The sequence below is a fragment of the Tripterygium wilfordii genome, chromosome 8, assembly GCF_013401445.1.
Source record: "Tripterygium wilfordii isolate XIE 37 chromosome 8, ASM1340144v1, whole genome shotgun sequence".
Taxonomy (NCBI): domain Eukaryota; kingdom Viridiplantae; phylum Streptophyta; class Magnoliopsida; order Celastrales; family Celastraceae; genus Tripterygium; species Tripterygium wilfordii.
Genome location: NC_052239.1, coordinates 9,731,086 through 9,748,028, shown reverse-complemented (window position 1 = coordinate 9,748,028; position 16,943 = coordinate 9,731,086). Strand labels below are relative to the sequence as shown.

At 38.4% G+C, this 16,943-nt stretch overlaps 3 protein-coding genes across 6 annotated transcripts; 2 read left to right on the top strand and 1 right to left on the bottom strand.

Annotated features, from left to right (window-relative positions):
* The first annotated feature begins 2,325 nt into the window (after positions 1 to 2,325).
* LOC120003746 (squamosa promoter-binding-like protein 3) lies at positions 2,326 to 5,008 on the top strand. Its single transcript, XM_038852813.1, has 2 exons — positions 2,326 to 3,276; positions 4,443 to 5,008. Exons 1-2 carry the CDS (start codon positions 2,921 to 2,923, stop codon positions 4,675 to 4,677), a joined length of 591 nt encoding a protein of 196 aa, XP_038708741.1. The 5' UTR covers positions 2,326 to 2,920; the 3' UTR covers positions 4,678 to 5,008.
* A 1,156-nt stretch (positions 5,009 to 6,164) lies between these two features.
* On the top strand, positions 6,165 to 12,659 carry LOC120004529 (putative E3 ubiquitin-protein ligase RING1a). Of its 2 annotated transcripts, XM_038853892.1 has the most exons (10): positions 6,170 to 6,528; positions 6,734 to 6,779; positions 8,311 to 8,369; positions 9,363 to 9,444; positions 9,590 to 9,710; positions 9,806 to 9,847; positions 10,247 to 10,789; positions 11,015 to 11,122; positions 11,714 to 11,902; positions 12,191 to 12,659. In XM_038853892.1, the coding sequence occupies exons 1-10, from the start codon at positions 6,327 to 6,329 to the stop codon at positions 12,221 to 12,223; spliced, it is 1,425 nt and encodes a 474-aa protein (XP_038709820.1). In that variant the 5' UTR covers positions 6,170 to 6,326; the 3' UTR covers positions 12,224 to 12,659. The 2 variants fall into 2 exon arrangements, with proteins under 2 accessions (XP_038709821.1, XP_038709820.1); XM_038853893.1 differs by lacking the exon at positions 11,015 to 11,122 and having other exon boundaries at positions 6,165 to 6,528.
* A 222-nt stretch (positions 12,660 to 12,881) lies between these two features.
* On the bottom strand, positions 12,882 to 16,771 carry LOC120003322 (pentatricopeptide repeat-containing protein At1g77360, mitochondrial-like). Of its 3 annotated transcripts, none has more exons than XM_038852263.1 (2): positions 15,150 to 16,761; positions 12,882 to 13,185 (listed from the first exon to the last, which is right to left on the bottom strand). In XM_038852263.1, the coding sequence occupies exon 1, from the start codon at positions 16,611 to 16,613 to the stop codon at positions 15,150 to 15,152; it is 1,464 nt and encodes a 487-aa protein (XP_038708191.1). In that variant the 5' UTR covers positions 16,614 to 16,761; the 3' UTR covers positions 12,882 to 13,185. The 3 variants fall into 3 exon arrangements, with proteins under 3 accessions (XP_038708191.1, XP_038708190.1, XP_038708192.1); XM_038852262.1 differs by lacking the exon at positions 12,882 to 13,185 and adding an exon at positions 14,191 to 14,376; XM_038852264.1 differs by lacking the exon at positions 12,882 to 13,185 and having other exon boundaries at positions 14,905 to 15,433; positions 15,659 to 16,771.
* Between the last annotated feature and the right edge of the window lie 172 nt (positions 16,772 to 16,943).

Genomic DNA, 16,943 nt, shown 5'->3' with positions numbered 1-16,943 from the left:
AGTCGAAGATATTGACCCAACAAACAATTTCTAACCGTGTACATTAAACAGACGTAAAAAGACAAATTAGAAGCGTAGATGTTTTCCTCTGTTAATATTTTAATCAAGCCAGAGTCAACATCAGAACTATTGCTGAATAATATTGGCACTAAGAAAGCGAAAGATGTAGCATTTCATTTGGAGAAGTCTCTCTCTCTCTCTATATATATATGTATGTATGTATATATTTCCAGATTGTGTGAAGTACTGAAGTATATATGTCTGCTACTCTGTTTCAGTTCATCAATCCCAGCTACCAGCAATTACAAGTAATCATGGTGATGGAGTGCATTTGGTTGACCTTGATGTTCATGGTGGGAGGATGTGCTTCTCTTGCGATGTCTCTGGTAGCAAAAACTGATTTGTATGAAAGCTTTGTGCACAGATTGTGTATTGCAGTTTGTATTTTGTGGGTTTTAATGGAGGTTCTTCCTTGGTTGATGTCTCAAGAACAACTTGTGCAGGCCTCAGATGCCACCAACAAGTTTGTATTTGTATATGTAAGTAGTCAGTGATTGTAATTTGTACATATCAAAGTCCATTCTCTTCTTTGCTTGGTGTCTCAGCCAAAACTTTTGGAGGGACTCCTATTTGTATAGATTTTTTTTCCTGAATTTTGAAATTTCAATTTGATGGGCATAGATCATCGCAATTGTTGATTTTCAACCAGGAATTCCTAGTAAGCACGAGTTATCAACTCACGTTGACTACCTCCATACCCTTTGTACACACCACCCTTCGTTTCTATCGATTGAATGGTGGGGTGAAGTGTTTGGATGATGGAGATGTGGGTAGTTCGTCGTAGGCGACGTTGCGGAAAGATCATCGTCGAAACCTGCAATCTGGAATGACCCGCGAATAAGTGAATATTAACGTGAACGGCGGAGCTAAGAGCAATTATGTAGGATTCAGTCAACCGAAGTTCAAAGGGAGGAATGTGGAAAACTACCACAACTCCTCTTCGGCACACACAAACAACGAATCCGACACGAATCGCACTAAGGACTCATATTTGAAACCACCGGCTAGTCAGACAAATTTGGGCTTCAGTTTAACTAGGCCCAGCCCATACCATTCCCCATCCTCATGTCTGGAAGCCCTAATAGGCTGAGTTTTTTACCAATATAACACTCTCTCTCATAATATGTCCCAATATAACCGAGTGAAAGTATTTCCCAAAATAGCACTACACGCCACTGCCAGTGGCGTGTTCTTTACAACTTTTATACGATCACGCCATTACAGATGACGTGATATATTTTGGATTAGTCACGCCGTTCATTCACGCCACGCCAATTGGAGTGGCGTGAATGAACAAAATAAACACACACATATATATATATATACACACACACACATACATACATATAGAAATATACATGCATACATATATACATCTATATACATACATATACATATATATATATGTATGTTATATATATGTACAAAATAATTCTTCTATGTGAACCAAAAGTGTGAACCTATTTTTCAACCATAGATGTGATGGGTCCCATAGAAAATTTATGGTCCCCACTTTTGTTTTGTTTTGTTTTATTACAATCATTGGATTTGAAGTTTACAAAGTTGGTTCACATAGGATAATTCCTCTATATATGTGTGTGTATATATACATGTATAGGAATTCTCCTATGTGAACCAACTTTATAGACCAAAATCCAATGGTTGTGATAAAACACAACATAAGTGAGAGCCACATATTTATTATGGGACCCATCATATCTATGGTTGAAAAACAAGTCCACAAAATTGATCCATATTTTTAGTCCACGTAGGAGAATTCAAGTACACATATATATATATATATATATACACATATATGCATTAAGATACACACACATATATATTGGTGACGCCAACTTAGTTGACGTGACTATTTAAAATTCAATAGTTGTGATTGATCTTTTGCCACTGTTCACGTCATTGTTGGTGGCGTGATCCAATCACGTCATCAGAGATGGCGTGATAGCTTAAAACTTACAAAGAACACGTCACTGCCAGTGACGTGTAGTGCTATTTTGGGAAAAATTTTCACTCGAGTGTTATATTGGGACATATTATAAGGTAGAGTGTTATTTTGACAAAAAACTCCTAATAGGCTAATACTAATTTACAGTCAACATGATTTACATACTGGGGAAAAACAGAGTCTGAGAGAGACACAGAAATCAGAGATCAACGCCCCTTTGGGGACGAAACTGCCGTCCCCTGTCAAGTCCCTACCATTGTGAATAACAACTGTACCAAATCCCATTGATGTCAAGTCCCCACCATTGTGAATAACAACTGTACCAAATCCCATTGACGCAGCAGAGAGCTCCATCAGCATCGATTGACATTGCCACGTTTTGGACTCCCATTTGGTGAACAACCCAAAAATTAACTATCTATAATGTGCGGCGGTGCAGAGGAATACAGCTTTTCTAGTACCTGAAAATGTCTCTCTCAGCCAGAGGAAGCGGAAAGGAACATCTTCAAGACCTTAACGCCTGGCACTGACGGTAACTATCTTAGGGCCCCCCACTCACGAGAGAACCATCAGCCACCACCATTCACCATTTCACCCGCAGAGAAATTTTGAGAGAGAGAGGGATAGAGAAGGAAGAGAGAGGGACTTGTTTGTTTTTTATGTCCACAATTCGTGATATCACTGCGCCTCACCTACGCAAACAAAACAACAAAATTGAACACCCTTAATAAAAAGAATGGAGCTTTTGTGCTTTTGTGGTGGTCCTCACTCTTATCACTCTTCCTTTTTTTCTCAATTACCCCCAACTTTTTGGGTTTTCTTTCACTTGGGTACTTCTCTTTTCACCACCAAAAACTTCCCTTTTTTCGCTTCACCTTTTGTGGGTCTTGTTTGATGGATTCCGAGCGGAAGCAGAGGGCGGTGACTGCATCAAGGGTGGTTAAGAGAGAGGCAGAATCCGATTCTGACAGTGATGAGGGGTTTGAGCATGTGGGTTTTGTTGAAGAGGAAGATAGCAGCAAGAAAAGAAGAGGCATGAGTATGACGGTTGCCGGTGGTGGAAAGAAAGACGGTGGCGGTGCTGGGGGAGGTGGAGGGGCGATGAGGTGTTGTCAGGCAGAGAAGTGCACGGCTGATCTGAGTGATGCCAAGCAGTACCACAGGAGGCACAAGGTCTGTGAACACCATTCCAAGGCTCAGGTTGTGCTTGTTGCAGGGGTTAGGCAGAGGTTTTGTCAACAATGCAGCAGGTAATTGAGCTGATACCCATTTATTGTATCTTGATTCTCTTGTTTTTCTGAATCTTTCCCCCGTATTTATCAGTTTGTTATTTTTGTCAAATGGCTTGCTGTTACTGTGAAATTTGAGGAGTTTAACTCGGCTTATGTGTGGTAGTGAGGATTCAAACTATAATTGCGGTTCAATTGGATGCTCATAATTTGTTCAAAGTTCCCAACTTTCAGGAGTTTTAGGCTAGTGTGATGTACTTGAGAATTGATTTCTCATTTTGCCCCTGTTTCGACTGTTGTATTGGAAAGAAAGAACAAATTATAAATGGGATACTTAGGTGTTTAGTTCTGATTATGTAGTTGGGAGGATTCAAACTATAACTGGAGTAAAACTGGCTGCCTTAATGTTGAAAGTTCCAAACTTTTAGGAGTTGCAAGGGTTTTGTAAAATACTTAATCATCTCCTTTCGCCCTTGTTTAGGCCTGTTGTATTGGAAAGAATCAAAGAATCGCGAGTTTAAAGCCTGCTTTCTATCCCTCTTTGTTTCGACGGGGCTGGTGGTACAAAGATATTTATAGTTAATCCTTGGTTTGGGTAAAGTTGGTGTATTTGTTGTTTGCTAAAGGCTTTAAGTGGTTTCCAGGAATATTTGGGAATCTTGTTAGATTCTATATATCGTGATAATTTTCTTTCCTAGGTTTTTGTTATTTGTGTTAGTAACTTAGCATGTATAAACCTTGTCTCCGTGTTCCTTGTAATGTTATTCGAAAGAGGACAGTGCAATAGATCATTCTAGGTAATAATATATATCTTGATCAGTGAATCTTCATGGAGAAACTTGTAAGCTTGTACAAAGAGCAGTATAGTACGATTTAACTGGTATGACGAAAAAGCCAGTTTAAACAATTCTATCTTTCTTTACATTGTATGATTCCAATCAACTTTAATTGTGTACCTTGGTCACATTATCTAGTTTTATTACTTGTTTTTTGGGGTTGGATTTATATACTTTTTGAAATATATTTTCCCTACTTTCATAAAAGAACTCGCCTATTATTTTCTTTACCAAGCTACAACTAGTGTTGTTAGATATTGTTTTGTTCTTGATGTTAATCCATATCATTGGGCAGATTTCGTTCTCCCTGACTCATTTGTTTATTCTGATGAGCAAAATTTCTTGACACAGATTCCATGAGCTATGCGAATTTGATGAAACCAAAAGAAGTTGTCGCAGGCGTTTGGCTGGACACAACGAGCGACGAAGGAAGAACATGTCTGAGTCCAATGCAGAAGGCTCAACCCGCAAAGCATCAGGAACTCAGTTGAAGGACATGGTCTGTGGGCAGGTTGACGATAGGGGGGGAAGGATTAAAATAACCATACGAGAAAATGCGCCGTACAAACATTTTCAAATCAGATGAATGCTTGCTCTCCAGGCACGCTCTCTCTCTTCTGTCACCTCAGGAACGCAATGATAATAATATGTCAGCATTTGTCATGAAGATGTATCTAAGGTCTTTATTTATTTTAAAAGAAAAGGGCCGGCAGCATTTGATATTCATTTCATGGTGCTATGGTTTCCAGTTGTGGCGCCCGTCCCGTTACGTATGTATTACTATGTTGCTTAGCCATTTAACTCCGTGGAGTTCACGGTGCTATGACTGCTTTGGCTATTCAATTCATGGGTGTTTCTGTACTATGGCATTGCTTATACTACCTTGATCTTTAATATATGCTTTGCTCATTTGATCATCTGATGTTAGTTCGATTCATTGGATGTTTTTCTGACAAACTTGATTTCATTCTAGCTGATTCATGCTTTTGACGAAGTTGCAGACTCTGTGGAGTTTTTGCGGCAAATATTCTTTGTGGAATATGGATAGTATATTTTCGTTGTCTCATTCCTAGAGATGTATTTCGGGCGGGGATCTCGTGGGCTGGGCCGGCCCAGTAGTTTAGTTTCACAGGCCGTCCCTGGCGGGTTCATGAAACTCAATACCCCTGGCCCAACTCTGGGCCGAGTTGTAAGAAGCTGATCTTCTTTTGTGGTGTATTAGTAGGCGTTGACAGAAAGTTCTTGGTACACACCCACTTATTCGTAACATTCATGATTCATCTGATAATGTGTGGGATCTCATAGAAATCTGGAGTTTGAATTTCTCCGTCACCTTCCTTAGGGGCATAGCTAGTGAAGGACTAGGGTGGGCACGTGCCCCACCTCAATTTTTTTTTTAAAATATATATACTAATAGAGGGACAAAACCGTCAAACTGTAAAGTGTCCCCCCTCATAGTGAAAAGTCGCTTGTGCAATCTCATGGGATATCAATTTTTGAATGATTGTTTACTTGTTTACATTGAAAGGAATGCGTTTAATGATATTAGCAATGAAACTATTATTCAATGTTTCCAAAAAATAAAGAATCGTCGTGCCCGATTGTAATATAGTTATTGTATTAATTTGATGTATTGATTGTAATACCCTTATGACTATACATTGGATTTTGGCCCAACTCGATTAAAAAAGGAGATCTTTCCCACTGGCCACTACTATCAAAATAAACACTAATTATGTGAAAGACATACATGCAAGTAAAAGTAATAAAAACAATATAAACTCAAAATTTAATGAAGTCAATTAACATTCAATTAAATAATTCATGCACTCGAATTTTGAATTTTTTTTTTCTCATTTTTCTAAAAAATATGAAATTGAAAAGATAATATATATATATTTTTTTATTTTATATAAAAATTTCAGAATGAAAACATATTATTATAAGAAAAAAACATTATTTATTTCCAAATATTACAAAATTGGTGCTCATAGTCATATACATGTCCTGTTTTTATATTTTTCTTTTTTTAAAAATTTTCACAAATACATTACTCCCTATATAATTAAGCTCCCCCATTCCCTTCTCTCTCTCGTTCTCCTCGTCGTCTCTCTCTCTCTCTCTCTGTTTCTTCCACATCGGCGGAGAGAAGAGAAAGCTCAACTCGCTCACCAATCCCTTACTCGGTACGCCGCACCGACCTCCGCAATCGCCGCCGAAACAGAGCCATTCAACATGCCTGCGCACAAGCGGCCTCTGCTTCCAGACAATCTAAGCAATGAAGACCCCGAACAAGAAAACCACCAGCAGCATAGCAAGCAATCACAACCTGAAGATCCAGAACTTGAAGAGAAGCCACAGGAACGGGAAGAAGAGGAGGAGGAGGAGGAGGAGGGAGAGGCAGACCGAGTGGAAGAACTTGAAGAAGAAGGAGCAGGTGACCTGTCTTTTCTCTCCCTTTCTGAACTCTCTCGTTTTCTTTTGGTCTTCTTTGTGTGTGTATTTGTGTATATTTTGCATGTATGCGTGTATGTACTGCTGTTTGGTAGAATTTACGTGTTAATGGTTGTTCAACGTGGAATTGATTTCGTTTCGAATGTTATCTCACTCTCGATTTTACTGATTTGTCCTCGTATTCTCAGAGTCTGAAGCTGAGAGTGAATCTTCAAGTTCTGAAGAAAAACCAGAGTAATCTCTCTTTCTCTCAGTTGCTTGCTTGGTTGTGTACGTGTATATACATGTGCGTGTGCCAAAAATTCCTACGAAAGTTTTCGTCTTTTTTCCATATCAGTCACGACTGTGTTATTTTTTGTGTTTGAATTACGTTTTTTATTTTGGGTTGCTGCATGTTGCGTATGTGCTTACCGCTGCTCGTGGATCCTGTCATTGCGAACTTTGCAGTTTGATCGTATGAACATTTGATGTCAATTTTTTTGTATAATTTCGATATGAATGTTAGAAATATTTACATATAAGAGGGTTTATGGTCAATTTTGCTAAAATATGGAGTCCTATTTTTATGATCAACGAGTTTTTTTTTAAAAATATATATGTATCTGAAGAGGTCTGTATTTCTGGTGCATACACTGTCATTATGTTTCTGGGTAAATGATAAAACAATAGGGATTATATTTATACTCAAAAGAGGCAGAAAGGAAAAAAGAAAAAAGAAAAGTAGTAGAGAATATCCTAGAGAAGGTGATAGGCAAACTGGTCTTGTTTGGATGGTAGGCTCTTTCTTTAATTAGTCTGGCATCTCGAGTCTGAATGAGATGATTGGTTAAATGTTATTGGCTGAGGTGAATTCTTCTGGTTGGAAGATTTCCCATAAAATGGCCTTGTGTTATTTAATCTTGCATGACTATGTTCTCAGAGGGTAATGTGTTAGATGTAATGCTAACTATAGGGCTATACTGGGCTTGTTTTTTCTAAGCATCCCATTACTCCAAAGTCCAAAAGATATGACATCAAAATTACAACCAAAATGATTTTTCTTTTTGCTTTTCTGCAGTGCAATTTCCTTTTATGGTTTGCCAAAATTAAATTTATTGTAAAATCATTCATCATCCAGAGCACCTTAAGTGTATCTATGTCAATGATCTTCTTCTTGGTGCAACCCTCAATTTAGGTAACTTTGGTCTAGATGGCCAAATATGAATGAAACTGATAATAAGCTAGCAAATCTCGTTGATAGCGTCCATAAATGAACATCAGGAAACTGTTTTCAAAGACTTGCAATGTTATTTAAGGCACTTGAGAAGGTGGAGGATATAAGGATCCAATAAAAGCATTAGAAATTTAGAATCCTATTTGACTTGACGAGCGATTAATTATTGGTACATCCACCAACACTCCCTTGTTAAAGGAAAAACACCCCCATGATTATTCTGCCTGTGACTGCATGGATATTCATATAGGGGGCTCGCACAAGCGGTGGAGCATGTGGTTTAATTCAATGCAAAGCGAACAACGTTACCAGGGCTTGACAGTACAAAGTCCCTGCATATGGGAAACCACTTATATGCTGACCTATTTTAGGATTATGGCTGAAAGGTATAGGAGTGATCTTTTGCAATAAATTGGATGAGTTCTAGTCAGATAGTTTCATCATGTAAACTAAATATTGCAAATTTATAAATCAATGTTTCACATTTCTTATCAATTTTTTTTATAAATCAATGATTGCAAAAAGCATCTGAGATATTCCTCGTTCTTGCAGATTTGTCTATGTGGAGCTGCCAGACATTCGTAAAGATGTGCAATGCCCCATTTGTCTTGGTACTTTTATTGTTTGGAATGATTCTTTTTCTCCTCTTCCCCATTCCTGAATGTATGAAGCATCTGTATCACTATGCATGATTAATGAACTTGTCATATATGCTAAATTGGGAAATAGAATAATGACCTCTGAGCATGATAATGCAATGACATACAACATAATTCACATGCAGCTAGTGGTGCTCATGAAATAGTTTACTTGCTATATCTTGATCCTGAACAAATCAGTTCATGTAAACAAGTGCGTTTTTTGTTGAGTGAGGTTTTTTTATTGTTCTTCACCATCTGTAACTGCAACCTTTTCCTCTCTTTTTCTAATTCTAGGTTGCATCAACCTCAGCAGTTACAATGTGTTTTGTATATGTATTTGGCTATTTTTAATTGGATGATTAAATATCACATATGTAATCTTCCTCCCTTGCTTGAATCCCCTTCACGGGGCCTTGTGGAAGGCTTTGTTCATGCATTAGAATACTTGATAAGCGTCATTATGTGATCCTCATCTAAATTCTTTGGTCATCTATGCTTTGATAAACCTTAAAAAGAAAAAAAAAAAAACCTTTGTGACTTGTTGCTGAAGGAGGACCCAACCTACATACTTGACTAAATTTGATACAAACCAATATTTTTAGTTTTATTTGGACTGGAAATTGTGTTTGGCTAATTTTTTTTCATTATTCTTGTTGATTCTTCTTTCAGCATATATGTATTGCTAAGATCTCAAGTCTGCCTTTGATCCTCATTACTATATTTTCAACCTTGAATAGATGAGTTTGTAATCCTAATTTTTCCATTTTGACCAAGTATGAGGGCTAGCACTCGGCAATAACTCACTGCTAGTGCTGTTCACGCTATATTGAGGTTCTCTAGATACTAGTGAATTTTGTCTATGGAAGAAACTTGACACCTATATTCATTGCCAAGTTGCTTCCCTTCTATTTCTCATCATCTGAAGCCGGTTGCTAAACATCAATTTGTCTTCTGTCTGTATAGGGATCATAAGGAAAACACGAACTGTGATGGAGTGCCTGCACCGCTTTTGCAGGGAATGCATTGACAAGTCAATGCGGTTGGGGTATGTAAAGAAAGCATCAGTTACATATACTTTATTGGTTCATGCAGCATCAGCAGTTTGATGCCCTCATTTTGCATTTTTTAGGGCTTAGCTTGTGAATAACTGTTAGATTGTACACCCAATTTAGCTGAGTACTTGATTGCAGGAACAATGAGTGTCCTGCTTGCCGCACGCATTGTGCAAGCCGGCGTTCTTTGAGAGATGATCCAAATTTTGATGCCCTAATTGCAGTTTTGTATCCTGATATCGATAAATATGAGCAGCAGGTATGAGTCATTTTGCTGGGTTTACTTTCTTATTAATATTTTTTGACCGGTACCTTTGGAGAGCGAGCATTGATTGACCGAGCATTTGCTCCCAGGAATTTGCTTTCCAAGAGGAGGATGAGAACCGAAATAAGCAGGTGCGTTCACGTGTCATCATTATTTAATGTTTATAGTATTATATTCATGAAGCAGACAGGGATTCCAGTCATGACTTCGCCATTATGATTGGAGTAAACTACGTAGAGTGTGAATTTTGCCGGATAAGTTCCTTTTGGCTCTGTCCTGTAATTCAAATAATAAGAGGACAAAGGCATAGATGTGATTCTTTTTTACAAAATGTTGCCAAATATTTATTTAGGTTCTGTTCTCAAGTCCCTTTGCTCATCTCACACTGATTTTCTGCTGGTGTTTATAAAAAATATAAATAGTCTCATTTAAGTCTAAATATCCTCTATGTTGCATTCAAATAGGTGTATCTTGTGTACCGACATTTATTTTATTGTTTGTGATGTGGTGTTCAATGGTCTGCACAACAGATTCAAGCTTCAATTGCTGAAATATTTCAACGGCAATCAGAAGCACTGGTTAGAAAACGCCCACTGGGTAAAGAAGCAGGAGGTCCTTTGATGACAAGGCCACAACGTAGTACTCGGACTTTATTTTCAAGAAGGAGACGGAACACTAGAGGCGCTGAGCCTCAGGCCTCTGAAGATAATGAGGATGGAAATGAAGATAATGGAGGCAAGGATTCATCTTCCGCTGATGAGCACTCAGTCTCCGTCGAAATAAGGCCGAGAAGGCGCAAGAGAAGGACTGCACCGCGGTCTTTCCACCCGACTTCATCAGCAATCAAACCAGATGGCGGGGGTGCTGAAAATGATTTAATAGGGAACAGGGAGAAAAGGGGACCATCTCCTGGGCTTGTGTGGAACACAGAAATGCTTGCTTGGGGCAGAGGTGGTCTTAGAAGTAACACACGGCATGGAAATGCTGGTGGCGGCAACAATAGAAATTCTCAAAGCAATCGCTTGTCGAAGCTCGTGGAACATCTCCGGGGCACTGAGGAAAATGATGATGAGGTCTGATAATATGCTTTTGGAATGTTTAATTGTTATAGTTAGGTCATCCATGTACACATACGCTTCCATTGAGTGTTTTCACCAAGTAATTCTTTCAAGGATTCTAATCCTTCAATGAGATTCTTATCTTTTCTTTGCCCCCTGAAACACTTCACGACATCGATCTAGGTAACCGTAGCTTTTGTGTGTGATTATTCTATGTTTTAAAGTCATTCCTTTTTGCAGTTAAATGTTCATCTCATGCTTGTTTCTTTGGACAAACAAAGTATGCCAAGTTTGCAACGGCCATACCTTTGCTGTCGACCAAGCGTGTCAGTTAAACAACTATGTGATGTAAGATTTGTCTCACTCCGCTGTTTGATTCTTTTCCGACTTTTTTTTTAAAAACCTTTTTTTTGTGTGGAAAGGTAATGTTTGAGTCCTGGTTCCATAAAAAAAGAGAGGCTAGTGCAGCAGGTGGTTCTTGAGATGAGGATACTGTGACACATTACGTTATCTCATGTTTTTAGAACAATTATAGCATTCCATCATTAGGACACGATGCTGCTTGTAATGCCTCCAAATTTGCCATGAATGAATGCCTAATACTCTTGTTTAGGTCAATTCTATCAAAACCAAACCCTGCTATTTTTCTTGCTACTGCATAGTTGTTTTTAAATGCATTCTATCGTTTGGGTTGTGTCCATGATTTGAAGTCATAGATCCCTTTGATTCATGTGATATGTATGACCTGGAAATGTACTGTTTTGAGATATCAAATGTATAGGAGATATTGTTCATGTTTTCTCTATACGCCCTATATTCACCCCTTCATCATGTTCGAAAAATGGGAGGGAGTCTTATTTTGACAGTATCTCCAGTTTGTACATTTGCTCTGGAGTTTTGTGATGATTGTCTAACTTGTCCTGAATATCCCATACACAGTATGTTGCTCACCGAACAGAACTGCAGTCTGAAGAAGTTGAAATATTAGTAAAAGGGTATCTAAGTGATGGTGAGAACCGATCCACTCCAAATCCTTCGAGCTCCATTGATGATGAGATGAAAGTTTTGGAGGGGAAAGATACGTTGGTAAAGATTAAAGACAAGTGGCCATACAGTAGGCATGGTTTGGTAAGTCTGCACTTGCTGCTGTAGGTTTTTGTAAGTACATCTCTGGGCAAGCTTGATTTACTTGTTGGACTTGGTGTAATTCGTCTCTAACTAAATATGTAAAATGTGATATTATTCTCTAGTTTATGGCCAAAGCTGTGGCTCAATCCTCAAATCCATGTCTATGAAGAGTATTAACTTTGTTCTCCAGTTTGTAACTGCATTAACATTTTCTCGCGTTCCATTTTTATCGGGGGTTGAAAGGCACTAATATGATCTTCCTTTCTCCTGTTTTACCGGTTCTTACAGGTTCTTACATATCGCCAGAAAGCGAGTAGTTAGACAAACTCATTAGCTGATGGAAATTGAGAGCTACATGTAAATATACTCAGGATCTTGAATTGTCTACTACTCTACTCAAAGCATTGATACAGTTGCCTTCTTTTCCTACTGAAAGTCAAAAGCAAAGTGTTGATACAGCTTTCTTCTTGACAACATATTTGGATATGGTGTGTTAATTTATGAATTTTTATTTCAACACTGAGGAATTCATTTCATAAGGTACTTACTTAACATGTTAATGCTGCTTTTCTGTGGATTCCTTTATTTACAAACAATGTTGCATTCTATGTAAGTTCATTTATGAATTCCTATATTGGGCATGTTGCAATCACCAGCTAATGGTAGCTGAAAGTTGAAGATCATGTTTCTGACTTCACATTGATGTATTGGGATATGCTATTTCCACTTTGATCCTTGCATGAATAATGTTTGCTCAGATTCATTGGTGCTCATGTATGGTGGTTAACATCTTATCAGATTGCTTCCATTTTTATCAGATTTGATCCATCCTTGTTCTTGTTGGAAGAAAACCATCTTATCAGAGAGACGAGAAAACCTCTTGACCGTCATTTCATTTTATTTTTTTTCGAATTATGGGGTTTCAGAAAATAATGTTGCTCAAGGATGGCATCATTGTTTACATCCCTGCGGAATGCTAAAGATTTTAGTGTTTTTTTGTCGTATCTATCTCAAATCCCAAATGCTTATATGGACACATAATTCATGTGGAACCGTGAATCTTACATGAGATCATGCGTCAATCTCAACATTTGAAGCCTCGCCTTTGATGTTTCCTTGTAAAAAATCAAACAAGTTCGTTGTTTCGTTGGGCCCTTTGGCTTTAGCTATCATCACTTGCTTCAGCTCTGCAGTACTCTTTCACCTTTATCAAACGGTTGCGCTAAGCTAAGCTCCTGCAGAATTGCTCTAGGCAGCAAATATTTTCTGGTGTTTGGTGCCAACTGAAAAAATGCATATATTTGCAACACGCATTATACATTTACTACTCACATCATCTTTTATCAAAAAAATAACTTTTAAAAAGTTAATTTCTCTAATATAACTCCATAATCCATTAATTAAAAATGCATTAAATTCAGTTACATATATACCAGAAAAGCCGGTTAAGCATAAACAAATTACACATTATCCACAAAATTGGACCAACCTTGCGGAGTAAACCCGAATTCACAATAGCACTCACACTAACCATTATACCATTTCCTTAACAAAGTAAAGAAAATAATTAACAGATATGAAACAAATTAGAGAAATACCAATAGAAAGAAATACCAATGAGATATGTATGTAAGCCACAACCTGGGAGTACACTAGCACAACAATATCAGAGCCATATATGAGGCCACAACCTAGAAACTTAACTTGAAGCCATAAAAGAAACACAAAGACAAGCTCAAAATTGAAATGAAGAACAAATACAAATACCTGAAGCCACAACTAAAATGTACACCGGCCAAAAAAATGGCCATAGATGGAAAATAAGCAGTGGAACCAGAAATACCACAACTCGTAAACTATGTTGTTACAAAGAGCCAAAATCAAATACCCTACCCTGATTAAGACTGCATAAGCTAACTACAAATCAAATATCTGAGGTCAAAATTCTAAAAAGCAATTCCAAATCTATCTTACAGAATGAATTAATTAGTAAAGTTACCTCTTAAGAAGCAGATCAATAGTCGGAGGAGCAAGGAGTGATTTGGAAGAAGATGCAGATGAAACTAGCAAATTGAATAGATGCTAGAGGAGAGGTCAGAGAGACGGCATATAATAACACTGCCTGGCTCTTGTGGGAGCTGAGGGACAACACGATCTGATGCCTCTCAGTGTCAGTGGGCATCATTTGCTATTAAGTATGAGCAACACAGGAAATGCTTCCCGGTCATAACAACAGGCAGTTGTTTTCCCCAGTTTTAACTTGATGGTCTCCTTGACCTGACTAAATCTTTTTTTTTTTTTGGCATCTATATTATCTGGCCTCAAACAAACAAAGCCAATGATAATGAACTTATTGACTTGAGAAGATAAAGCTAATGTATATATTCCAATCAATAGTTGCGCCTAAAATTGATTGTCTCCTCGACCAAACTAAATTTTTCTTTGACTTTCTTTTTCCACTGCCTCCAGAGAACCTAACAAACAAAGCCAAAAACTATGGACAGTTACCATCATCACTTTAACCTAAAATTCTTGATTGGCTATTTATACTAAAGCTAAACTAAGTAGGTAATAAAGATTATTGTATATAACAGGCCATGTAGAAAAAGATAAGAGCAGAATAAGAACAATGGGAACAGGTTACTGAATTGTAGTGTTTGCAAAATAGCATGATAAAATCCAGTCGAGAATGAGAGAAGACATATTCGATAGGTGGCCGCAGATATACAACAACATTCATAAGCATATTAAACCGGATGAAAGACACAAAGGTCACTTGATTTATCCGCCCCTCTTTTAAGGCAGAATTGAGATATTTTATCTTGTCGACTGTCGAGCATAGCTCGTCCAACTTTGATATGAGAGAAAAAAAGTAATAATAATAAGGGATTCAGTTCTTCTGTTGGACATACAACGTATGTACCAAGAGCAAGGGTCATCTAACAGTGTCGGATCAAAGTCCAAAAACAGCTCAAGAGATCAAAGTCCAAAAACAGCTCAAGAGCGCAATACCAATGTAACTTTGAACAGAAACTATATTGCTAAAGTCTCTACCAACAAAACGATATAGATGTTAATAACAAAACTATGGTACGTTTTATACACAAAAGAAACCACAATAAGTTAATTCAAGCAGAATGACTCACACTTAATTTAAAAAGGTCCTGACTTACCTAAAATTTCTTTATCCTATAAAATATAATATATTTTGCATTCCAAAAGAAATAAAATAATAGTTCTAACCTACCTAATTGGCTTTCCACTTTTTCGAAAGATCCTCATACACAGACTCCTTGCCGGCTTTGTAAAGTCTCTGTTTCAACTTGGACATTGATGAAGAGGCCAGCCTGATCCCCTTCTCAATCATAAGCTCAGCATATTTAACAGCTTCTGGGATCATATCGAGATCACGAAGCCCAACCACCAAGAAGTTTCCGGTCTCCTCCAAGTCAGAATCATGATTGTCTAACATGCACTTCCAAACTTTAATGGCCATATAAACCTCCCCAGCATCCATGAAATTTCTAATTGCTGCAATGCAATTTGCTTGATTAGGTATACATTCATTCTTGATCATCTCCTTGAATAACACTGAAGCCTCTCTTAACTTCCTAATTTTAAGGAAGAATTGAAACATGATATTGTAGGTCTGTGTATCTGGGAATGCCCCGTTACAAACCATGTCATCGAAAATACTCTTTGCAGCATCGATTTTGTTACTATAACAATATAAAGCAATCATATTATTATACATACTGATGTCGGGTTTGACACAGATCTTTAGCATGGACTCCCAGAGAAACTCTGCGGCTCTGACATCACAAGTTCTCAAGCACTCCTCCATTGCAACCTCAAAGAACTTAATACCTGGACAACAACCCCTTTCTATCATAGTCACAAAAAACTTGATAGCCTCATCAACCCCAGCCCGACCCTTAACCAAGGTACACAGAAACGAGGTATAAGCGGGCACATTCTGCGGATTCCACCCAATTTCACACACCATATCAGAGAAGGTTCCCCTGGCACCAACCTTATCCCCTTCAGTTTCCCAACCCTCCAACAGAATCGCATAGGTGTCGGTGTCCGGACGTATCCTCTCTTTGGCAATACGCAAGAACTCGACTGCACTCGTAGTCCTCCCACCCTGGCAAATTGCGCTAAGCAATGAATTCAAAGCAATTATGTCTCGAGCAACGCCGTATTGATCCATTACGTCGAACGTCATGATGACATCCTTAACACGATCGACCATGACGTAGCTGCTGAAGACAGAGGCGAAAGTCGCAAGGGACACCATGCTCGTCCTCCGCATGGACTTGATAGCATCCCACATAGCATCGAAAAGGGAATTCTTTCCCAGTAAATCGACAACGAGGTTCCAGGCGTAAGGGCTGAGCTTGTCACTAAGCTGGCGGCCGGACCACCGGAAGAACTTGACGGCGGGGCCGGGGAAGGAGTAGGAGAGCTTGAGAATTTGTTCAACATCTTCTCGGGAGACGCGAATTCCGGTTTCGTCGAGGAGCTTCTCGACGGAGGCGGATGGGGTGGTGGCGATGATTTCGCAAAGAAGTTTCAATTTGGGAGAGAGATTTGGGGTTTCTAGGTAGGAAGGAAAGTTCTGAAGTTTGGGTTTTTTATTAGGGTTGTTAGAGTCCGAAGGAGGTTGGGGGTCGAGGTAATGTCTTTTCTTGTCTCTGGCAGCCATCATTGGTGATGAATTGGAGAAGCAGTGGACAAAGTTTGCATCTTTATATGGTGGACTGGACTGGACTGGATAGGGTTTAACGAAGCAACTGCGGAATGCCGGAATCCCTTTGTTCCACGTAAAGCGAAGCGTGATAACTGCAAGCTAAATTGTTCTTCTGCATTATTGTGGACAGGCATAGGCAACGTTCCAGTAAGATTTTGCTCCGATACCATATTTGAAATTAATATTGTCTATTTTGAGCTTGAACTGCATCATCATTGTGAAAGGGATTGAATATTTGTTTATAAATCACAATCCGACATGGATTTTGTGTTGACAATTTTCATATAA

Coding starts and splice junctions, on each gene's coding strand:
- LOC120003746 (XM_038852813.1), top strand. CDS start 2,921: ATGGATTCCGAGCGGAAGCAGAGGGCGGTGACTGCATCAAGGGTGGTT. Junction 3,277..4,442: donor TTTTGTCAACAATGCAGCAG/GTAATTGAGCTG, acceptor TTCTTGACACAG/ATTCCATGAGCTATGCGAAT.
- LOC120003322 (XM_038852263.1), bottom strand. CDS start 16,613: ATGATGGCTGCCAGAGACAAGAAAAGACATTACCTCGACCCCCAACCT.
- LOC120004529 (XM_038853892.1), top strand. CDS start 6,327: ATGCCTGCGCACAAGCGGCCTCTGCTTCCAGACAATCTAAGCAATGAA. Junction 9,445..9,589: donor GACAAGTCAATGCGGTTGGG/GTATGTAAAGAA, acceptor ACTTGATTGCAG/GAACAATGAGTGTCCTGCTT. Junction 11,903..12,190: donor CATACAGTAGGCATGGTTTG/GTAAGTCTGCAC, acceptor CGGTTCTTACAG/GTTCTTACATATCGCCAGAA.